The sequence below is a fragment of the Sinocyclocheilus anshuiensis genome, unplaced genomic scaffold, assembly GCF_001515605.1.
Source record: "Sinocyclocheilus anshuiensis isolate Anshui unplaced genomic scaffold, SAMN03320099.WGS_v1.1 scaffold838, whole genome shotgun sequence".
NCBI classification, from domain to species: domain Eukaryota; kingdom Metazoa; phylum Chordata; class Actinopteri; order Cypriniformes; family Cyprinidae; genus Sinocyclocheilus; species Sinocyclocheilus anshuiensis.
The window spans coordinates 1,101,003-1,126,543 of record NW_015539915.1 but is presented as its reverse complement, the minus strand read 5'-3'; the positions used below and the strand labels follow the sequence as shown (position 1 = coordinate 1,126,543).

General features: G+C 36.6%; 1 protein-coding gene across 1 annotated transcript in view; it reads right to left on the bottom strand.

Annotated features, from left to right (window-relative positions):
• LOC107686490 (chondroitin sulfate N-acetylgalactosaminyltransferase 1-like) overlaps positions 1-25,541 on the bottom strand; it is a 43,120-nt gene that overhangs the window by 17,141 nt on the left and 438 nt on the right. Inside the window, exons 2-4 of the mRNA XM_016483525.1 lie at positions 11,137-12,567; positions 3,336-3,552; positions 1-24 (exon numbers count right to left, since the gene is read on the bottom strand). Of these exons, the coding sequence (XP_016339011.1) occupies positions 1-24; positions 3,336-3,552; positions 11,137-11,914 (1,019 nt within the window). The 5' untranslated portion in view covers positions 11,915-12,567. The remainder of the gene's footprint in view (positions 25-3,335; positions 3,553-11,136; positions 12,568-25,541) is intronic.

The following is a 25,541-nucleotide window of genomic DNA, read 5'->3' as shown; positions in this document are numbered from 1 at the left end:
CCGTCCTGCTTAACACACACCTCTCTGTAGACACACACACACACACACACACACACACACACACACACACACACTGGGGTCAGCAATCTCCAGCTGCACCAACTCAAAAGAAACATTTGTGAACTATTTTTACTGTCTGAGAAAGAGAACAAATATAGTGCAAAACAGATATATTTTCCCTTTAGATTTCCAAGGCACTCATTAAAACCAATTCAAGACATTATTACTGTGATGCCGAATCAAAATAGTTTGCATCACTGCAACAAAAAACTGCAAAGCATTGTGGGTAGAGTGGGCATCATAAAGCTACAGGGTAGCATAATTATGATCATTATAAATCCCAGAATGCATTGCAATGCGAACAGTGGAACAAAATCAAACAAAACAGAGCTATTGAGTCCTGGCCTTGAGAGAAGCATGTACTGATGAAGACACTGTGGCAGATTTTGACAGGATAAGATCACCCTACGGATCACTGCGAGCGTAACACAAAGACTGCAGCTCGAGTGTGAAATTCCTGATCTGAAGCGGCCACATTCTGATAGAAGTGTGGCAAATGTTTGAGCTGATGCTGAACAAGATTTGTGTCTTTTTATGTCCAACGCACAATAAAGACACGGCTGGTTAGACTTCAGAGACGCTGAGACTGACCTGGTGAATTTTGCTGGTCAGTGGCAGCCTAGTGGGTCAGGTTTGGTTTAATCCATGAGAGAATGACAAACTTGAATGGAAAAGAGACGTCTTCCTGCCAGTTTATTGATAATATAAGTTTAGAAAGAAGTTTTACAATGAGTTTTAGGTCATTTTAGCATTTTATTGGTAACAAAACTATTGAAAGAAGCATGAAAAATGTCACGGGGCATGATTTAAACCTAATTTTCTCACATAAGCACCACTTCCCACTGTCTCTGGAGCTCATAGTTTTTTGCTATACTGTATCACACCTCTGTATGACTCTGAGAAGAACAAAAAATATATAAATTATCATATAAATACACTACTGTTCAAAAGTTTGGGGACAGTAAGATTTTTTAAAAATAAATTCATACTTTTATTCGGCAAAGAAACATTAAATTGACCAAAATTCAATTCAATTTAATTTGTACAGCGCTTTTCACGACACAAATCGTTGCAAAGCAACTTTACAGCAAATTAAGTTTCTACAATATTTAGTGGTAGCTTATCAGTGGTGACTGTCAGTTAATGTACATATGGCAGAAGACGTAATCAAACAGACGATGAACACTATTAACAGCAATTATTCTATGATGCAATCAAACTTATAGCAAACTTATAGCAAAAGTGACAGTAAAAAAAAAAAGTGAAAAATGTGTCACAGTGTCCACAAAAATATGAGCAGCACAACTGTTTTCAACATTGATAAAAATAAGAAATGTTTCTTGAGCATCAAATCAGCATATTAGAATGATTTCTGAAGGATCATGTGATACTGAAGACTGGAATAATGATGCTGAATTCACCTTTACCGTCACAGGAATAAATTACATTTTACAATATATTCAAATAGAAAATAGTTATTTGAAATTGTATTAATATTTCACAATATTGCTGTTTTTAATGTATTTTTTACTAAATAATTGCAGGCTTAGTAATCATAAGAAATTTTAGATGCCTCTCTTAATGCCTTTTTGATATGGCATATCAAATATTCACATTTTCATAACATATTCCAATATCAAATTGATTTAAACTGAAATAATTTCTATCATGACTGAGCCACAAAAGTGCATGAAAAAGTGCAAAAACTAATCGCTGTGTTTGTTTTGAGAGCACAAACACTATCTATATGCTGCGCTACCATGTACATGCCACAACAAATTAGTTTGATGGCTCTACTGGCATTGAGCTCATGCTGTATGTGAACATAACCCACAATCCCGTTTGTCCTCTCCTGCCTCTGAAACCAGAATGAGGTCAAAGTGTTCGCTCAACGCCTAATATAAAGCTCTTTAAACACTGCTCGGAGGCACTGATTAAAAAACTGAAATTAGATGCAAAATAGGCTGTAGAGGTTGAAGAAAAATAACTGAGAAAGACTGACAGATGTAGAGGAAAAGGACTTTGTGAAAAAAGTTTTCACTAAGAGGGTACAAAATAGGTCCCAAAACCATTTTAAATAACTGCATTTGTTTATATTTTTTTTGCAAATTTGCTATTACTAAACGTTTAAATACAGTTTAAAATCCTGACTTGTGTGATTTTGTTATTGTCTAGCAATAAATTCTAAATAAACATTAAAAATAAATATACAAAATATACAATAAACTACAAACAGTAGGGAAAAGCTAGTCTCTGTATTAAAAATTAAATTAAATTACATTTCTTCTGTCTATTTTAACACAATGGTGTTTGTGTAAAATACAGTTTAAAATCCTGACTTGTGTGATTTTGTTATTTTCTAGCAATAAACTTTAAATTATATATACAAAATATACACTATACCATAAACTCAGTAGGGAAAAACTAGTCTCTGTATTTTAAATAAAATAAAATATTTTTAACACTATGGTGTTTGTGTAAAATTTGAGAAAATGGAATAAAATTATTTACTTCTAGTCATGTTGTAGAAAGAATCAAAAATGTTACTTTTAGAGTGTTTTAAATGTTTTACAATTTTTGTAATGAGGTACATCATGTGGTAACAGGTATTCATGCAAAATGCAAACGCTGTATGAAAATGAACTAAATATAAATTCAACAAACAAAGACGACAATTGCTATATGATTTTAATTGACACTGATGACTAGAATAATAGCTGCTTTATCATCGCAGGAATAAATTACATTTTGAAATATATTAAAAGAGAACAGTCATTTTAAATTACATAATATTTCACAATATTATTGTTTTTACTGTATTTTTTGATCAAATAAATGCAGGCTTTTGATGGGCAAATACTGTAATATCCAATATATTATAATACCCAATACTGATATGTTCATAACATATTTCATAACTTGGACCATTTCTATTATGACCGAGCCACAAAAGCACATGAAAAAACTAAACGCTGTGTTTGTGTCTACTCTGTGTTTGTGGCAATCTCTGAACTTAATGTAAAACTCAATACCAGACAATAACAGTAGTCAAAAATAATATGTAATAGCTTATGAAACATATCTATTAGTTCTTCTCACAATGTGCAATCTGTGCCTTGACTGTTTTAAAACTACTGGATACCAAAGTGTGCCTTATTTATGGAAAGTGCCGGGAAGATAGACTGCAAGAATTGTGAAAAAGAAAGAAAATACAGGTGCGGAGAACGATAAACAACAGATAATAACAGAGAAGGAGAGAATGACAGTGGAGTCACCTGAAGTTGTGCATGAACTGTTTGAATTTGTCGGCTCTCTGGGACAGAGGCAGCACAATGTTAATGGGCATGTTGGCCGTCTCCACCAGCTCACTTTTCACTTTCATGAGGGGGCCGAAGGGGCGGAAGAGAAGCAGCCTGCGAAACTCCTGCTTCTGCTCTCCATGGAAGGTCAGCTCGTACAGCGTGCCCTTGTCCTTCTCAGCGCGTGCTATGCCTGCCGTGATGAGAAGACATTGAGAACAGTGAAGAAAAGAAACACCCACAAAAATTTCAAAGAAATCTAAAGCTCAAGGACAAATACTACAAAGATAAACACACAAACGTACAAAGACACAAGTGTGAAGGAAGACACCAAAACTACGAATGCAGACATTCAAAAGCCTGTCAAATCTCCAGAGGAAAGGAACGTTTTATTGCTCAGTGGTTCATGAGACGTGGGGTTCTCAGTTATGTTTGTATCAACTTTTGACTTCAGATACTGTCAAAGATCTTGTATATGGGCCATTCTACAGAATTGGTGCAAAATCAGAGTTGGAAACATCTTGAACAAAGTGAATTTTCCCCCAAATTTTTTATGTATGTGTAACCCCTCTCTCCCGGGTCCTCACCGCTACACCTCGTTCTTGTTCCGAGTGGGTCTCAAACCCGGTCTCCGGCATGGGACGCGGACGCACTAACAAAGAGGCTAAAGACTGCAGCCTCTAGCGTCAGTCGCTAGTGCGTCTCTTGAGATCAGGGGAGTGAGGTTTACCTGCAGAGCACCTACTCGCTGGCCTCCGTTACACTCACCCCTCTAAACCTCACTCCCATCCGGGTCACGGCACCAGTGTAACCCCTCTCTCCCGGGTCCTCACCCCCACACCTCGTTCTTGTTCCGAGTGGGTCCTGTCTCCGGCATGGGAGGCGGACGCACTAACAAGGAGGCTAAAGACTGAGGTTTACCTGCACAGCACCTACTCGCTGGCCTCCTTTACATATGCAAATTGTATAATATCCAAGGTACACATTTATAGTAATTGTGACGTTAATTCTCATATTGTATTTTCAGAAAGTTTTGGAATATTTTTCCTCTCCCCAAATTTGTCACTACCGAAACACAGTAATATATAATTTAATGTGAAGGGTTATATTGACCTATTAAGATTTTATTTACATCTACCTTGTAAATATATTTTTTGCTATTTTACTAAGGTAAATCAATATTAATTACAATTTTAACAATATTTAAAGTGTGATTTATAAGATTTGTTGTATTTTGAATCCAGTTTTCTTTGTAAAAGGCATAAAGTTGATCATACAGATTTCAAAGTTAAGGATTAATTAGTTTGAATTTGCATCGGACCAAACACTATCATAACATCTTAGTTGATAATTCAATATACTTTATTTTTGACAAAACATCCCATGTTTCGGTCGTGACAGGACATTTTCGGTAGTGACAGAAATGTTTTGGTAGTGACCACATCACATTACAGAATTTTAACTCACATACTAAAACACTACTAAAACATACTAAAATACAAAAAAATTGCATAACTGTACTAAAATTTTGTTTATTTCCCCCAAATAAAGGATTATGCGTTCCTATTTGTCACTACCGAAACAATGATGACATGTTTCGGTAATGACAATTTTAGATACTTTTGAACCTAGCTCAAAGATGTTAATCAGCACATGGTTAGCTAGCACAGTTCTGAACAGTGGTACACATACAAAAACTAAATGTTATGGAATAACTCCCAAAAAAGTGTGCTTAATTGCAGAAAAAAGGCGTTCGGTAGTGACGTTCCTTAAAGTTACACACAGATTTTCAGACTTTTGAACACATTTACCTCAAAATGACGGGACCTACAGTATCTAATCACACCTTGTAGCTATGAGAGAGGGGGACACAGGAATATTTCCTGATCATAAATTTATGGGTTTAGTTAAAATCAGTCTCAGTCAATAGACTGAAACATACACTGTTTCGGTAGTGACATGAAAATGCGGGATACATTTTTTACATAAAGTTTCTTGATTTACAAAGAAAATATCAAATAAATTTTTTTTGAACTTTTCAATATTGATTTCATAAGTTGAAATGTATGGGTTAGGGTTCAGGACAGCCACCTTCCAATTGTAAGTACCCAATAAAATGATAATTTTATATATAGGCCCATTAAGCTTACTGATATTTTAAATATTAGGGTTTCAATAGATAATAGAAGGATCTTAGGAAACATCTAACATTTGAATTCTTGAATGCTTTTTAAATGTGTCTTTTTCGTTGTGGGACAGCAGTTTGCACCAGTTCTGTAGAATGGCCCATATAGACACAAATGAGACAACAGTTGACATACAATAAGAGTTAAAAAGTGATCAAATTAATGTGAACATTACAGCTCAAATCATTTGGGTTCAGACATTTTGATGAGAAATGATTGAGTTTAATTTCAGATCTCTGACTTTTGATTGTAAACTTTGGTTTCTTGGCAAATTTGAGGAGAGTGTAAAACATTGTTGGGTCCTGAAAGAAAAAGTGTGTCTTATCCACTTCCACTAATAATTGAGTGGATTTTTTCATATTTGTATGTTTCTCACGAATATTTACAACCTAATTCATAACACATGAATTTGCTATTAACCTTATTCTAATGTTAATGAATCTGGAGTTTCCCAAATGAGTGACTGTGTGCTTGAGGTTAGTCATTTGCATAAAACACACCCAAACCATCTCCATATAAGGGCTTTCTAGGCAATCTTTCAACACTCAGCAAACATACAACTCTCTCTAAAGTCAGGCTTTTGCCTGAGAGCCCATGCAGCAAAATCTGCATTTGTTATATACGGAAATCTCGCAGCTCAAGCTACAACACAGCTTACTCTTGACTTTTTAAGATGACAGGTATGTATAAAATTTCATCAACATGATTATAAGGCCACCCAGAGTTTGTGATTTTCGCATTCGTAAAAACATCTTACACACTAATTTGTACATACAAATGCTTATCAGATGAGACCCACTGTGGCTAATTTAATCTTCTCTTCATTGTCTAAGAAAGAGATATTAATGAGATACAATTTGTTATTTTTCTTTCCTATTACAATATATTAAAATTAATAATTTAGAAGCATCACATAAAACCAAATGTTGGCATTAAGACTGAAGTAGAACTAGTAACTGATGGAATAAAACCTGTCACAGGAGGTCTTTTTAACATCTTGGTTAAGGCTGCACAATAATGGTTAAACCGATAATTACGATTATTTAAAAAATATATATAATTGTGTTTATTAGTCATAATTGTTTTCATGTCTTTTTAACATTTCATCAGAATTACTGAACTTTCATGTAAGCAAAAGCAAGAGAAAATCAACTCATACACGTTTTATTTGACCTAATTTTCCTGATTTATTATATTTATCATATACAGTAACATACTCTCTGAGAATTTATAAAATCTTAAGAAGCTTCTCTCAAAAGCTAAAGCAGTGAAATTCCTAATATTAGTTGCAATAATAATTCCAAATTATGCTAACCAATGCAAGATAATGAAATTATTAAAGGAAAAAATCAGGATAAATAACCAGAAGGCCAATGTCACAAATAATAATGCTTAATTAATCGAGAGAAGCAGAACTTGTGATCACAATTGAATGCAATTAAAAGTGCAGCCCTAATCTTGGTTGTCTCTCCTAAACAGCAGTGGACTGAATGGAGAACATATGGAGATGTTCGTTGAAGTCTCCTGCTTGTCATTGCAAAGTCTGCAATGAAAAGTCAGATTTCAGTTCGAACCCGTGCATTTCTCATCAAATTCTTTGAAGATCAAATGATAAGAGCTATGCTGAGACATGGAATTATGATATGGGATTTTTAGATATCAGGAGCACCAGGTCATCTGAGGCTTGGGTAACATCCCTGGTTATAACTTACACTAAAAGCATCTGGAAGATGGTCATGCATGCATGGAGACGGTGAAAAACAGGATTTCACTCAGTACTTTCATGCTTCTGAAAATGATCCAAAAAAATGAGAGATCTGTACTGTACGGCATCAAATGTGCATTGTTCAGGTCCCATATCAGTGTTTTTGCTGGTGCTATAAAAGGCACAAAGACTCTTACTATTGAGGAAAAACACGCTCATGCAAGGTTTGCATGAAACATTCCCAATTGCTTAAGGGACGATCATGTTGAGGAAACAAAAGAAAATCATACTTCACAGCTTCATACTTCATTAGCTTTGGTAGCACAGTGTGGAAACACTGCATTATGATCTACACTGGGAAATATGTGCATCTAATTTCTAATAAATTTGTGGAAAAGTTGCTATGGTGTTCTAAACTGTGTTTACAATGTTTCTGTACAAGCTTGTCCAAATCCTTAACCCTAAGAAGCAACAGTAGTGATGCTTGCCTTCACAAACTAGCAAACTGGAATAAATCTCACGTCCAGCCCTTTCCATCCCACACATAAAATGCATTTATGGGAAAAGCAGGGCCATTAGGGAAGCCATCTGAATCAATACAAGCTACTAATGGCAAAGACATCAAAGCGTAACCCGCAGGCTCGACTCCACCTCATTGAAAAACTAGCTACGGTAATTAAGACGCAACTGTTCTTCGCACAACAAAATCACGTGAGTTACTGAACACGGGTAATATTAGCTCACGGTAAAACTGCACTTTTAGCATGAACTGTGATCTTTTTTCCTCTCTAAATTGGATTGTGTCACCACAAACTTGGTCTGGGTAAAGGAACACTAGTTAGCCAGCAGAGGATAATGAGAGAGATACACGCATCCCTTGAGGGACGGGGTGGGAGAGTTATTTTGTGGGTAGAAAAGATATGCTTTCTGTAAACATTCCTGTTTGCTGAAGCACCGTTTCGAGTGTAATGGTCAAGCTTCCTGTGTTGTTTCAGGACTGAATATTTTTAGAATGTCCAACAATATTATTCAGTCTCGTTCAGTGTTAGCAAGACGGCTGGGTAAATTGACATTGTGTCTGGACACCGAGTTGTAAATTATTACAGACATGGCCTTGGCTCTCTTTGAATTTTTCACAAGCTCTCCATTGCTGATGTGAAGTAGAGTGGGTCTATTCGGGTATACAGAAGAGCTAAGAGGAGGCTCGAATTGAGAAGAAATGGTCTTTTATTTAACTCTTTTTCCCACCATTGACAGAATTTTCATTTTTTTACTCTTATTCAGTAGGAGGCATATTACACATCTTCAGAAAGAGTACTGAATCTTTGGATCAAAACACTGTGAAGAAGAAGCAGAAACAAGTGATCTCATATGTAAACAGAAGCATGTAAAATAACGCGATCAATAAACATTAAACAGCATATAAATCAACTGCGTGCTGCTAACTGTGTAACGTTAGCGAATAAAATGTTGACCCAGTAATATAAGACTTAAATTTAAAAGCAGAGGCAAGGTTCTGTCTTTTGACATATTGCATGTTCAGATATTCAGACAGCAAAATATTCTGGGGGATATGAAATTTTTGTGAAAATGATAAAAAATACTGGTGGTGGCTGGCAACACAAAAAAAACGCTAGCGGGCAAAGAGTTGAAGATGCACCAAATAACAAATAACTCAGGACCGTTAGTGTATTAGACAGTGAGAAATTAATATTATGCAGCACTCCTCCTAATATATTCTTGTATAAAAACAGGATTAAGGTTTATGTTGTGTTTTGGAAGCTTGTTTTGCTAGTAAACACCAGCAACAAACCTGCATAATCTAGCATGAAAATTCAGCAGTTGTTTGTTACGTTCATGTAAATCTCACCTTCTGTTTTCAGTTTAGCTAACTATCATTGCAGTCACCTAGCCTTGTAGAAAGTTTGTTCATGCAAATTTTGCCATAGCTCATTTCTAGCATTTCAGTTTCTGGTGCTGAGAACAGTTATTTATGACTAAACAAGGTGCATAGCAACATGAATAATGTATTTCCTGTAATGCCTATAACCAGTGAGATGCGTCACTTTCTCTCTGGAAGAAACGGCAGAGATGAGACAACTCTGAACATGAAACAGCTGTGTACATTTCCTAGAGTCATCACAGGATATCCTGGCTTTAGCGTGTTAGCATACTGCTACAGGATGCTCTATTGTTTTGCTGATTTGGTTCTGAGGATACAAGAAACACACTGTACAACTCTTTCAACGTGTTTCAGAGATTATTTTGAGAGCTTTTCTCTAAATATGTCAGACAAGCTCTGGGCTTTATCGATGGTCCAGGGACATGCAGAGTTTTCCTGTGAAGCCCTATTAGAGGTGAAGTGTGTCATCTCGGGCTCTAGCAGCACTAAATGAAATAGCAAAAATAATGTTTCCAAACAGGCAACCAAAAACCTCCTACCATCCTTTCCAACCCACTTTCAAATTACACCATGCAAGCTGTCACACTAAATTCATGTTAACACGCATCTTGTGGCTATATAGTTCTATTGAAACAGTGAGTATTTTAATGTTTACATATTGGCTGTCTATAGACCTTAGTCAGGTTAGACACCATACTGAATTTAACGTGGATGAAAACAAGGCTGAGGGATAGACTTTAATGGCACACGCCGTATAAAGGTCCTAGAGAACGTCATTTTCACAATTCACAATTTTCAAAACTAATTTATTGAGTTTTTGTCTTCACTAAGACAAAAAAGTAAAGACTTTTCATCAGCTGAACAATCGGAATGTTGTTAAACAACAGTACAATCCATTAAACACACAGTACTTCCATCCCTCACAGCCTTGTTAATAGCATGAGTAGTATATTGGCTGCTTATTAGTAGTTATAATGCACATTAATGCTTTATTCTACATGACTAGATCCCTTAAAGGGATAGTTCACCCAAAAATGAAAATTCTGTCATTAATTACTCACCCTCATGTCGTTCCAAACCCGTAAGACCTTTGGTCATCTTCGGAACACAAATTAAGATATTGTTGATGAAATCCGAGAGCTTTCTGACTGTGCACAGACAGCAACGCAACTACCACATTCAATGCCCTGAAAGGCATTAAGGACATCTTTAAAATAGTCCATCTGACATCAGTGGTTCAACCATAATTTTGCAAAGCTTCGAGAATACTTTTTGTGTATATAAAATAAAAATAATGACCTTATTCAATGATTTCTTCTCTTCCGGGTTAGTCTCAGACGCAATTTACGAGAGTAGCACGATGGCCCTTTGCGGTCAATGCAGGGTCAGAAAGCTCTTGAATTTCATCAAAAATATCTTAATTTGTGTTCCGAAGATGAACTAAGTTCTTACAGGTTTGGAACGACATGAGGGTGAGTAATTAATGACAGAATTTTCATTTTTGGGCAAACTATCCCTTTAATCCTAACCCAGGGGTGCCCAAACTCGGTCCTGGAGGGCCACTGTCCTGCAGAGTTTAGCTCCAACCCCAATTAGACACACCTGAACCATCTAATCAAGCTCTTACTAGTCATACTAGAAACTTCCAGGCAGGTGTGTTGAGGCAAGTTGGAGCTAAACTCTGCAGGACACCGGCCCTCCAGGACCGAGTTTGGGCACCCCTGTCCTAACCCCATACCTAAACTTAACAACTAGCTTTCTAACTATTAATAAGAAGCAAACTAGGAGTTTGAGGCAAAAGTTTATTCATAGTCATAGTTTACAATTAGTGTAATTTATAGTTAAAGGTTAATAGTGAGAATTGGACCTTAAAATAATATGCCACTGTATTTTCTGCATGGTCGTACACTAGGTACTGTTGAAGCACTGATTTTTAGCATAGTGGAAGCAAATACTGGTTAACTGCATAATTGTTACTCTTACCTTCTATAAAGTCTGATGGTGTGTAGACTTTGCTGGCTTTCGCTTGGTCTCCACCTTGATTTGGCACATTGAGGGCATGTAGCGCACTCTCCACCACCTCCCCCAGCTCGTCCCTGCGGTCCTTCCTCACCGGCTTCTCCTCAGGGTGACGGGTCAACCCCATTTCCAGCTGGTAGACGCGTTGTAAGGTGAAGCTCTCAAAGGGCACCACGGCGTATTCACTCGGAAGTCTTACCCCAGAGTGCACCTCTGCCCGGCTCAGCTGGCTGCGTAGGAACTCCTGCAGGTCGCTGTGACTGTGGTCGTCAGCCACGTCGCCCACCGTCCCCTTCCCAGCCGTCTTCTCCACAGAGTCCTGCATGCCTTTAAGTTGTTCGCTCCGTTCCTGGAGAGCCTCTTTGAGTTGAGCAATTTGTTTTTTCAAGCTGGCAATATGCTGCCGGTGCTGCTCTTCGCGCTCTTGGAGAAGGGCTTGGAACCCTTCCCGTCCAGCAGGGCCGATGGGGGCACCTCCAACCCCACCAGGCCTGCTTGGACCTCCTGGCATAGCCATCCCTCCAGCCCTGGGCAGGGGTTGCCCAGCCATGGGCTCATCAGCATGGGGGCTGCAAGTGATGACATAAAGGAGGGAAAGACAACAGCACACCACCACTAACAGAACACCCACACGTGAGAGCCAGGCCAGAAGACCCCTGCGCAGCATCACAGCTGACAACCTCAACAACAAGGTGGGTAGGATGACGCAGTTCAAGAAAGTTGGGGCATCTCTGCGTACCATCAAAAACAAGACAAACAGATCAGCCAACTGCCGCACATACCAGAACCACTTGTTGAAGTCACTAGGGTATGTCTTTGATTAAAACGAAGAAGAACTGTTTATGTTTTGTCTGTCGACTAAAGTCTCATATTTCCCAGGTGTAGACCACAAAGCAAGTTTTGTTCAAAACTTTACTGTCGATTGCCATTTCATCCGCTTCAGCCTGGCTCTTCATGCACATACTTTGTCATGGGTCAAGTTACGGCCACTTCCTCTTCTTCAGGGTCCTATTAGTCCTCCGTCCAGATAAATGAACCATTGGACCAGTTCAGTAGCGACATGCGCGTATCCATCTGGTGAAAATTGCTCATTCTTCTTGGAATTAGCGTGACAGACCCTTGAGAGAATGTCTGGAATGGATCCTCCATTCTACAGCGCTCCCAATGACCCAAAAGAGGAAACCATTCTTTGAAGGTTTAGCCATTAGACGTCCATGGCTATGGTCCATAAAATCTAGTTTGGAGGCTGGTCATTTGCCATCCGTTTCTTTTAACTTCATACAACGGTCCAATGTTGTTGAAAAGTCCAAAGAGGCAGTCTGTATGACGTCCTTAATCTATTCAGAGTCCTATGCATGTTTCATCAGGTGTTGCTTCTAATCTTCACAGGTCTATCTAGAAAAAGGTACAAAAAAGGAGATTAAACTGATTATGTTCTTTAGAACCAGATCCGTAGGCGGATGAAGGTCTCCTATATGTTAATCAGCCAGACTTCAAAATACATCAACACTGATAGCTTGGTGTTATCATACCATTAAAAAGACAAAATTGAGCTGTTACATGATGATGAGGTGAGGCCATAGGGTTCAAGTCAGTCTATCTAGTTAGCAAACACACTGTGTTTATTTTAAAGTTACCTAAAGGTCTAAATACAGGACCTACGCAGCCAAGCAAAGCATTTTGGGATGGCTCCAGTGCAGGAGAACAGTGCTGTCACTGATGTGTGAAAATAAGAGATGTGTGTTAAAAGCAGTCTTATGGGAACACGCCAGACAACTCAGACTGGGGATAAACAGCCACACTGTAAGTTTGAGCAAACACACACGAGAGGCCGAACATTCATACACGCACACACACGCAAACACGCACATATGCATGCAGTCACAAACACATGTGTATCTGTGACTGGGGGAAAACACAGAAACACTGTGTTAGGAAGCTGGAAAACTGTGGTGGTAAAAGATATAGCGTGAAAAAAAGAGAACGTAAAGAGATGTAGGATTCTCTGAATATGTGTGAGTGCTTGTGTGTGTGTGTGTGTGTGTGTGCTGACTCACCACACAATTAGCCCTTTATAGGTTAGTGGGAGGCTTGATTTAATGAAAGGATTAGTTATGTTAGTGGTGAATACTGGACTGTATCAAGGAGAGTTGGCCACAGACCAGCACCGAGGAGGGGGATGTCTATTTATCTGAGACTGGCACTCAAATATGGACTGACTCAATTATTCAAACACTCCATCCATCATTTGGCTCACTCACCTATTCATCCAGTCACTTTTACATTAATTTATTCACCCAATAACTCATTCATTCATTAATTTACTCCTTCAATCACTCATTTACTTACTGATTCATCCGATCACTTATTCTTTGATTCATTCATTCTTTCACTCACTCAATAATTTATTCAATTAGTCAAGAGGTGTTCCATTCCACACTAGTGGACTTTATAGGGTATTCCACCATCTTGCATTCATGTTCAGTTTGAAGAACACTACAAATGTCATAGGGAATAAGGGAACATTGATACATTCCTTTACAGGAAGCGGAGAGGGAAATTCACTCACAAGTTATTGCACGGCTGCTTCCAGCACTGCAAGAATTGTGACTAAAATAAACCCAATGAAAAGGAGTTGAGACAATTTTATTGAGTTTATTTAGTCACAGGTGTGGGTTGTACGTGACTGTATGTGGGAATAAAATGCGAGAGATGCAACAGTTACAAGACAACTATATAAAACTAATATGAAAAGACACATCTAATAAACCCAAAGTACATTTATTTTCTAATTACATTTCACAGCATTTATAATTCAGTTTAGGGCTTTTAAATTTGACTTTTTATATGAATTGAAAATGTATAATTAATATCCTGCATAAAAACTTTATTCATTCATTCTTTCACTGACTGATTCAATTAAATCACTTCTTTGTTCATTCTTTCACTCACTGACTGATTCATTCAATCAACTATTTATTCATTCATTCTTTTACTCACTGACTGATTCATTCAGTCAACTACTTATTTGTTCATTCTTTCACACACTGACTGATTCATTCAATCAACTACTTATTCATTAATTCTTTTACTCACTGACTGATTCATTCAATTGATTACTGATTAGTTCATTCTTTCACTCACTGATTCATTCAGTCAACTACTTACATGTTGATTCTTTCACTCACTGACTGATTCATTCAATCAACTACTTATTTGTTCATTCTTTCACTCACTGACTGATTCATTCAGTCAACTACTTACATGTTGGTTCTTTCACTCACTGACTAATTAATTCAATCAACTACTTATTTTTTAATTCTTTTACTCACTCACTGACTGATTCATTCAATCAACTACTTATTTGTTCATTCTTTTACTCATTGCTTGATTCATTCAATCGATTACTGATTTGTTCATTCTTTTACTCACTGACTGATTCATTCATTCTTTCACTGACTGACTGATTAATTTAGCCAGCTACTTATATGTTCATTCTTTTACTCACGGACTGATTCATTAAATCGATTACTGATTCGTTCATTCTTTTACTCACTGACTGATTCATTAAATCGGTTACTGATTCGTTCATTCTTTTACTCACTGACTGATTCATTCATTCAACTACTTATTTGTTCATTCTTTTACTCACTGCTTGATTAATTCAATCGATTACTGATTCATTCATTTTTTTCACTCATTGACTGATTTATTCAGTCAACTACTTACATGTTGATTCTTTCACTCACTAATTCATTCATTCAACTACTTATTTGTTCATTCTTTTACTCACTGCTTGATTCATTCAATCGATTACTGATTCATTCATTTTTTCACTCACTGACTGATTTATTCAGTCAACTACTTATTCCTTCATTCTTTCACTCACTGACTGATTCATTCAGTCAGTTACAAATTTAGTACTGATTCATTCAATCATCTACTTATTCATACATTCTTTCACTCAGTGACTGATTAATTCAATTACTCATTCATTCATCCATTTTTTTCACTTAAAGAGTGATTCATTCAGTCACTTATTCATTCACCCTTTCATTCACCCACTGACTTATTGAATTACTTAATTTATTCTTTCACTCACTGACTCATTCACACCAGCACTCAATCATCCATGCAATCACAAATTTCGTTCACTCACTCACCCATGCAGTCATTCATATAATCACACATTTATTCAGTCGTTTCCTGACTTATTCATGCATTCACTTGCTCACTCATTCATTCATTCAGTCACTTACTCACTTACTCATCATTTTACATTAGGATTCATTTCCTCTTCTGCCAACCTATTAGATACCGTATATGACAGCAAAGAGCCGTCTGTTACTGCATAACAAGAGTAGATGACATTCAGCGACTGAATCTCTCTCAAGATGGTGATACAAAATGACTAATCTTTTCATTTCTATTCGTCTCATTTAAGAGCTCACACATGACTGAGGGAAAAGATGCCTCACACCATGTTACGCTATTCCAGCTCACTCGTACAGCCGCCAGGACGAGCACAGCATGAGTCTGCCAGCAATTCATTCTCCCCGCTGTGACCATGCCATACAACACCAGAGCCAAGACCACGAACCAAACACACGGCTGAACAACACTGAGGAAAGTTAGGAGGAGCTTGACAACCTTAAACAAATGAGAAAGAAAGACTTCAAATTTCTCTTCTGAAACAGAGTGTTGTTGTTTAGCTGTGATTAGCCTTCTTGTGAAGGGCTGTTTTTTAGATGATGGCCTATTCTGTGTTTATGCCAGTAAAACTTTATCATCACGGATGGAAAATCCAGCTGTTTTGGAACATGCTGGCTGGTTTCTAACTGGTCTAAGCTGTGTCATCAGTTGACTGACCAGCCACAATGCTCCAAAAACCAGCCTGAATTCCTTGATATAGTATGATCAAATGGTAGTTGGTTTGGTTGCTTGTCTATGACAATCTACCAGCTCTTAGACTAACTACATACCAGATAACTTGTTCCAAAACCAGATTTACCAGCAGAAATAAATTAGACTACTAATTTTAATACAATTACATACACAACATTTTGCAACAATGCTGTTAATGCCTTAATAAAACTTCAGTATCAGGTCACTATTTTCTTACAACTTCCTGAAAGATCTTAATCAGAGTAAAAGCTTGTGCGTGTGCACAAGCATTAGTTCAATTACTTTCACAAGCCCTGATCTGCAGACTCAGCTGCAGTTATACTATCTGGCTGTGGTGCGCAGTCAGGAAATGTTGTGTTTTTTTCCTCCTTTTGCAATTTTCATTTTCAGAGACTTTTGCTGACCCTTGTGCCGGCTGCAGAAAGAGTGTTTTTCACACATCTATAGATCAGACTTTAACACAGAGACACTTTGAATGCTTATGTCTCAAATATTCACATATGTACAGTATATGATAAACATGTTTCTGAATTAATTTTAATATTTTTGAGGGGTTGCATAAAGTAAAAAATGTCAGTGTGATACAACCGTCCAAATATCACAGTTTAGCAGAAAATGAATGAAATGTTTGAGATTTTTTTAACAAACCATCTTATTAGTATTAGAAAAACACTTGACTGCAAAAACAAAGTCATAAGATGCATGTTTGTGAAGGCTAATAAATGTCATAAATATCAGATTTGACCTTTTTATCACAAGGCAAAGTTCATTCACGTTATGTGGTGCAACTCCCCAAAAACAAATGATATTTATGAATTAATTTATGCTATCTGAAATGCAATTACCTTGACAAATATTTTTAAAAACCTTTTTGAAAATAATGATTAATATGTGTACACATGTATTTAAGGAGTAAAGAAAATATATTACTATTTTTACTTGATGGTTACACCACATGACATTTTTAGTTATTAAATAGAAAATCCCTCTATGCCATTTTATGCCATTTTTTCAAAACATTTCAAAACCACATGAAACTAATTATATATATATATATATATATATATATGTGTGTGTGTGTGTGTGTGTGTGTGTGTGTGTATGGATGTATGTATGTATGGATGGATGGATGGATAGATAGATAGAGCATTTCACACATTGTACATTTCTAAGAACTTGGCACTTTTTAAATTAGTTTCTGCCTTTTTTGCTGAAATTGAGCATCAACTACAATGTCTGCACTATACTTTACTGGCAAGACGGTATGAAAATAGACTGTCACACAGAAAGATCAAAGATGAAAGACAGAGAAGGAAATAAAAAAACCCTCAACAGCCCGTCTCACAGTTGCCGTTCACTGCAGCAACTTCTCTTTTAATCAAACCACTTCCTGTGTCCACAGGGCACGGGTGCCTGACATGGGCTTCCTGTGAGCCTCTCATTAAATTAGACAGCACCAGCTGCATGTCCACATCCATGTGCAAGTACAGCTCCCATCATCAAAGACAAGGCTGACGCAAAAAAACAAGGAGGAACATAAAAGAGCTTCATATTTTTTCTTCATAAATGAATGATCTAAAATCCTGACCCACCACTTTCCTTTAAACTGTCAATGCTTATATAAATAATGGATGCTTCGGATTGTGAAATACTGCAGAATCACAACGAATGGTGTAAAATAAGTCTATTCTACACCCATCGCATGTGTTTTTTTCATGATTCTTGTATCTGCTGTCCTCTTCTCCTCTGTTGAAAGACATCATCAGCATTCCCTGGAGGGTTGCAGAGATGTCTTTGAAGAGGAACTGTCTGAACTGGCTAATTTAACAAGGTGGATATCCAGATAGAGAAAAAGAGAGGCCACAGACACACAAGCCAAGTCAAGCCCTGCTGTTTCACTGCTGCATTAGAGGGACGACTCCAGAGAAAGCAATTCCAGGTGTTGCTCATGTTCGGTTCATGGAAAACACAGGGGGGATGAGAGGCTGAGGGGATGGAAGGAGAATAACGTGGAGAAACAGGGAATGTGGGAGAGTTAGAGAGAGAAACAGAGCAGAGGAGACAGAGAAAGGCCTCTTTGATGTCCTTCTGGGCCTCAGGTGATTCTCATTCCCCTTAATTAAGTTGGATCTCCTCATGTGCAACCCAGATCATACCTACCATATGGCCTGCCTTTAAAATCAACAGGAAACAGTTTTCACAACCCATTTTACGACTGTTTGTGACACATTTCTGAGTGAAACAGGATGTTTAATGAGAAAAAAGTAGTGTGGGACTTGATTTAATCAGGAATTGATTCATTTAGACAATATTGATTCAATTGGACAATACGGATTCAATTGGATATTATAGCTTGTTATTCGTGTAGTGTCCAAATGTTTTGATTAAAAAAAAGTTTAATCTTACCCAACGTATGTGCATTTTTACAGTTATATTATGTAGTTAGCTTAGCAACATGCTAATTCTAAACTTCACGAGTCAAATCTTTATAAGATACAGAATTTTGTTTTATAATTCTTCTAATTAAAACAGACTGTTTTACCCTATATTTAGTGTGTTATGTTTTTTATAGCCTAGTTATTGGAGTATCTCATTATTAGCTTAGCAACATGCTAACTCCAAATTCTGTCTGAACTGAATTATTCCACCATCCAACATACCACATTTTGGCTTGTAGTGACTGAAATTATTATTATTATTTTTTTCACAGAAAAACCGAAAACTCTCATCTTTTTTGGCACATGGTTACGTGTCCACATTGCTGACCCTTGGTAGTCACATTGTGTGAATGTAATATATGCTAAAACAGTTCAAAAATCAACAGTCAATGATTTTTGCCCTCCAAAACTACACTGTAAAAAGTAATCACTGAATCTACTTAAGAAAAGCGAGGAAAAAATTTAAGTGATTGCGCTGGCGCCACACAGTTAAGCTTTGCTACCTTGACAATGCAACCTGTTCATTATCATAATAAAATACAGTCAGTCAAACATATGGGAAAAAACACACTGCTCAGTTTAAATATGTAGTAAAATCTGTGCCGTTAAGTGTTATCACCATACCGCCATGAATGATGTTACGCAAACCATTTTGTTTTACATGGATATTGGAATGCGAATGAAGTAGGCTACATAATAAATAATATTTTGGCATTCAAATACATCGCGAATACGGAAACGTTTGATTTTGTGCCGAATGAGAGACCCAACGTTGGTTTCAGTTTCGTTTTAGATAAACTAATAAAATGCACGACTTGTTTTTTTTTCTTTAAAAAACAAAAAATTTTATGCGTGTAGCGTATTTTAAACAAATCGGTGCTCGTTCACGCGAGTGACAATCACGCAGTGTGAATTATCAAAGACGTGATCTGAGGGAATCGCCGACACGTCGCCGACGGCCGCAAAATATTTGGCATGCTAAATATCTGGAGCTGTCGGCGAGTCACAATCACGCTGTGTACAATGATTTCTGACTGAAAACTGCATCAGCGATGACCTACAGCCAATGAGAGACCAAGATACAGGGCAGAGGGAAGTTCGGGGAGGAGTTATAGACTAGGCCACAACATCAGCATAACAGTTACTGCAAAATTATTTACCTCCAACTCTCTTTGCAGAACACCCAATCCCTGTTCCCTGCATCTCCCTCCTGCATAATCTGTTTTTCTTTTTCTCCTTGTAGCTGGAAATCAGCTCACAGACAATTTGCGGGCTATATATATTTTTTAATAATTCCAGTCTTGCTCGAGAACTCCGGTCTGACGCACGGGGGTTCTCGCGTTATTTCCTTATCACTTCTCGCGTGTGTTTTGTTGTGAAACGTAGTTTGCGGACCGGACAGAGTTGTCGGCGATTCTTCCTATTATAAAGTCATGCAGTGTGTAACCTCCTGTCGCCGATCCATCGTGCAATGTGAACACAGCAACGATTGACTGCTACCTCAGATAGTCGTGCAGTGTGAAAACCACGGTGCCCCGACGACTTTGAAAATCGTGCAGTGTGAACTCGGCATTAAATTCTATACGGTCGGTTAACGGTTAACCGGTTAAAATGAACATCCCTAGTTTGGAGGTTTATTTTCACTAAGGATACTGTCTTAAAAGGCGGCTATGTATGCAACAGACAGAAAGAAAACGTAGATTTTGAAAAGCCTATTTGACAGAGAGTTGGAGGAAAGGGGTTGATGACGTCAGTGGAAAAGTCATTTCAGAGGAGAAGCAAGTTTTAAGTTCATGAAGACAAACATTGTTTTTCTTAAGAATAGCAAGCACCAATGAAGCATTCACAATGAGACCAGGAATTTTAGTTAGGAATATAAATTTTGATTTAATTTTGTCTTAAACCCAACCCTGTCCTTAAACACGCCCCTTCTTACACAACCACCATTCATACTCCTTCTGTTACCAACACACAACAAATCACATCTCAAATTATGTCAGAACTTTAAAAACACACCACGGCCTCTCATTACGACAAAATGTCTGCACCTCCTTCGATTTAAGGTTTCCGAGACCCAGCTCCAGCTGCCTCTTAATTCAAGCCGCTTCATATTTACTGTGTCAAAAAATATGAACAATACGCCCTCAAAACACTTTACAGAGGAGGAAAATTAGAGGACACTTGTCTTCATTCCATGCAGTCTTTGAAGGACAAACTTATGGATCTGTCATTCAGACCTCAGTTCCAAACAAACCACAAGTGATTTAATACAGCATATAGCGGATTGCTATATACATAATATCCAATTTGTTCGCACAACAGATTTGATTTGGTGTATGGAAGAATGCATCGTAAAAATAAGCATTTAAGTGTATAGAATGAGTGCTGACAGATTATGGTTTACCATGTAGTCAGTAGCCACACACTATGTTTCCCACATCTGAGCCACAATTGGAGGGCACTTGTTCATAAAAAATGTTCTTAACCCTGAAGTCTTTATAAAAAAACAAATATGCTCTTGAACAGAGCTGCGGGAACAGCAAATCCTGCCCATTTGTCCAACAAGTGGTTCTTGATTCAGAGGACAGATCCAGTATGGATCAATTGAGTCTTGCACTAGAATCTACCAATAGAATTGACAATATACTGTAAACAACGGCTGTGTTCACAATTGCATACTGTCTTTTAATTTCTGCAGAATTTAGTATGTATTGTGCACCATATGCATTGATGTACTGAATGCTTGAATGGCCAAAATGTGCAGTATACTACATAGAACACTGAGGAATACTGTATCCCATAATGCATTGCTCTTGACTTGATCCTCCATTTCCTACATAATGAATAAACATAATATAATTTGCATTTACTATCTTTCACTATTTGATAAGACTAATTTGGATTTACATGCCAATTATCAATATTAATCTCCAAGATCACTCATTATGCCATGTGATGACAAAAAGGGAAAGTTCACCCAAAAATAAAGAATCGAACATTTAATAACCTGTATGTCATTTCAAACCTCTATGAATGTCTTTCTTCTGTGGAAAATAAGAGTTTATTTTCTGAGAAATGTGTATTTGTTATTATATTTATTTTATTTATCTATTTTTTTGCCCATATTGTGGAAGTCAATGGGCTCTAAAGTTGTTTGGTTTCCAATGTTTTTCAAAATAGCTTCTTTTATATTCCGCAGAAGACAGAAAGTCATAGTCATACATAAATAATGACAGAGTTTTCATTTTTGGGTAAACAGTCCTTTTAAATGTATCAAACTACCATCTGAACTGTTTATTGTTGAATATTGCTAAATCAAAAATTTCCACAAAGGCTTTCTTTTACATTAATAGACTATGAATCCAAGCTAAATATAATATTTACGAGTAATGCAGTGTAACACGTCAGGCTGATTTTTTATTTTCTCCTCTGTATAAAAGCATTGTGGCAAGCCTCAATTGACCAAATGCTTCTTTCGGCCCAAAACAGCAGGACGGCTCATTGCCATAGAGATCACATAGTTGAGGACACCTAGTCACCATAGCAATCTCCTCAACAGGATGGGAGGGTTGTATTGACAGATTTTTAACATGAGATGGACACCAGATTCATCCTCTGCAAGCAAGAGAGGAACCTACAACATGCTGGTTTTGAGGCTCAAAGAATTGAACATGAAGAGCAAAGAGAATTTATATAAGCAGTGATGATATAAGAGTACAGGAACTGCAGATAAATATGATAATACTTTTTGGTACTTGGTAAATATGGTACTTTCTGAATATTCGAAAGCATGTTGCACAAAATAACTTAAAGGGATAGTTCACCATAAAAATAAAAATGTCATTGTGGATGAAAAAAAATTGATCCTTTTTTTGTGGATCAAAACAGAAGATATTTCGAAGAATGTTTTTGTCCATACTAGGTCTGCACAATATTGCAATATGGCAGTGCATACATTTATTTATCGGCAACTTGTCAAAATAGAAGCCTAATATTTTTTTAATTTAAAAATCTAAAGAAATTTTACAGTATTTTTTTATTACTTGCTTTTTTTTATTTTGCAGTTTTTATTTTACAGTATCATTACAATATATATATATATATATATATATATATATTAGATTATCACAGTAATCTCAATATTATAATTAATAATCACAATAAAATCAAGACATTTATTATTATTTTATAGCCATATTGAACTGGTCAAAAACAGTGGGGATGTGGTGTAAAAAAACTCAAGTGGAAAGAGATTTTTTTTTTTAAACTCTGGTTACTGAAAGAGGTTTGAGTCAGTTCTTGTCAAAAGTAAACTCAAGTATGAACGGGCAAATTTTCACGTTTTTCCTAAATCTTGCAGTCGTAAAAAAAAAAAATCACAATTAAAAAAAAAAAATCTTTAGAGTAAAAAATATTTTTGTAGCATTATTATTATTATTACCAGCAGCATTTTTATTTATTTATTTTTATTTTATTTTTTTTATGCATTTATTTACTTTATTTACCTTTTTTCTTTTTTTTTTGCTGATACACTCTCCAAAAAAATCACCTCACTAATTCTATAATTATTCATTCTTTAAAAAAAAATATGATTCAAGTAATCAGGTAAAAATTCCGATATTATGTCATATCGCAATATATATAGACCAATTCGGTGTTGACGAAACAGTGATGACGTTTTTGTGGGCGGGGCCTATCTGGTGCCAGACAATGACAGTTTTCAAGTAGCATATATTTAAAAATTCGGACTTCTCGCAATTCCAAGATATATATCTCACAATTCTGATAAGGAAAAACAACTCGTCATTCTCTCTTTTCCCCTCGGCTCAGAATCATGAGTTTATATCCCTGTCGTCTGGGGTTTTTTTCCTCAGAATTGACAAACTCACTATTGTTGAGTTAAATCGAGTTATAAAGTCCAAACTAGGAGATATAAACTTGCATTTTCGAGAAAAAAAAAGTCAGAATTGTGAGATAAAATAAATAAATATTATGTAAAATATTAATATTAACAGGTTTAAATAATATTTCTTGCTGTAACTGTAGGGCTAATACAATACGTCCCCTGTGAACTGCATATGTGAATATTATGTAGACCTACTGTTTGACCTACTGTTGAGTAATCATAGCAGTTTTCATCCATATAGTCTGTCTGGTTAAACGTCTGCGTTTAGCCTCAAATGGTGTCTTTGATGACAGTATTCTATAAAAATGATTTGCATTCTGATTCTGACATCCAAAGGCACAATAATACATTTTCTCTCTTATTCCATGTATTTTACCCATTTCCCTGCACTTGTTGCCAGTGTTTTTCTGCCACCACCATGAGCGCGCAGCTGCAAGTGACATAACTGTGACGTCTACTCCAAATTGGTCTACTGCAGAAAAGCAAAACATCACTGGATCCCACTGACTTTCTTTGTATAAGAAAAAAAAAAGTTGGGTGAACAAGGAAACAGTTGATCATATTAATAAGCTTGAATGTGTGCATGAGAGAAAGTGGGCATTAGTGCATGGAAAAAATGAAATAATCAGAGAGCAGGCAATACTAATACAAACTAGGGATGCACCGATACTGATACTTGTATCGGTATCGGGCCCGATACTGAGCTCCTGTACTCGTACTCGTTAAAATGCCCCGATACCAAAGTACCAAAAATAAAAGTATCGGTATCGGGCGAGTACTGGAAAAAGTGGTATCGGTGCATCCCTAATACAAACTCATCATCAGTATGGCAAAATAAGCAGAGACTGGAATTAAAATTGAGTTTTGATTTAAAGCTGCCATTGTTCAAGGAGTTTGAGGTCTAGACATGGAGCAGCTGAATTCACCCAGTATTCAGATTCAGTTTGGCAGATGGCCCAACTGTTAAAAAGCAAAACGGTGTTTATCCAAAGGAATTCTTGAGAAGTTCTGTAGGATGTTTTAAGTTGCATTTCCTTTTCAGAGCAAATGATAAAATCAAACCTGATTTAACCAACTACTAGGAAAGCCTGTGTACTTTTTAGTGTGCGAAAATCATGTTTGTCAAAAAAGGCGCTCAGTTACATAATTTTCCCTGCACACACACACACTACAGTTCGAAAGGTCTGTACGATTTTTTTTTTTAATGAAACTATTAATTTTATTCAGCAAGGATGCAATAAATTGTTTAAAAGTGTCCTTAAAGACATTAATAATGATATTTAGATAGCAAAAAAATTCAGTTTGAACTTTCTATTCTTCAAAGAATCCTGAAACAAAAGTGAATGTTTGTCAGCATTCATTATATCAGAAATGTTTCTTGAGCATCAAATCAGCATATTAGAATGATTTCTGAAGGATCATGTGACACTGAAGACTGGGATAATTATGCTGAAAAGTCAGCTTTGCGTCACAGGAATAAATTGTATTTTAAAACAAATGAACATAGAAAACAGTTATTTTAAATTGTAATATTATTAGCTGTTTTTACTATATTTTTGATCAAATAAACACATAAGAGACTACAAAAACATTTTCAAAAATCTTACTGAGCCCAATCCTTTGAACAGTACACTAAATGTACTTCACTTAGGTAAGTTCCTGAGATGTCTGAATGATCTGCAAGACTGCTCAAATCTTGCTCCTTACAGCGCTCAGATAACTGGCCTGAACAAACTAACTCCTCTATACAAGTGCACATTCAATATTTGAAAGTCAGTTTCTGTTTAGTCACATACACTTGGCTACAAAAAGCAACAGCACATTTCCACCTTTATTGCCCCAGAAGAAAGATACAGTTCATTTACCACGCTATTGATCCTATAGTGGAACATGTTGTCTCACTATATGGGGTAATGGAACCTCTGCCATTAAACAGCCTTCAGATGCTTTACAGCTAAATAAATGAAAGCAGTTACGAAACACAAAACATGAAACAGCAAAAAAAAAATGTTACATGTTACACCTGTATGTGACACTGTTCAACTTTTCTTCACTGCATAGCTGACTTGTCTGAATGTTGCCTGTGATTTAATTGTATTGATTTGTTTACAGATATTAAT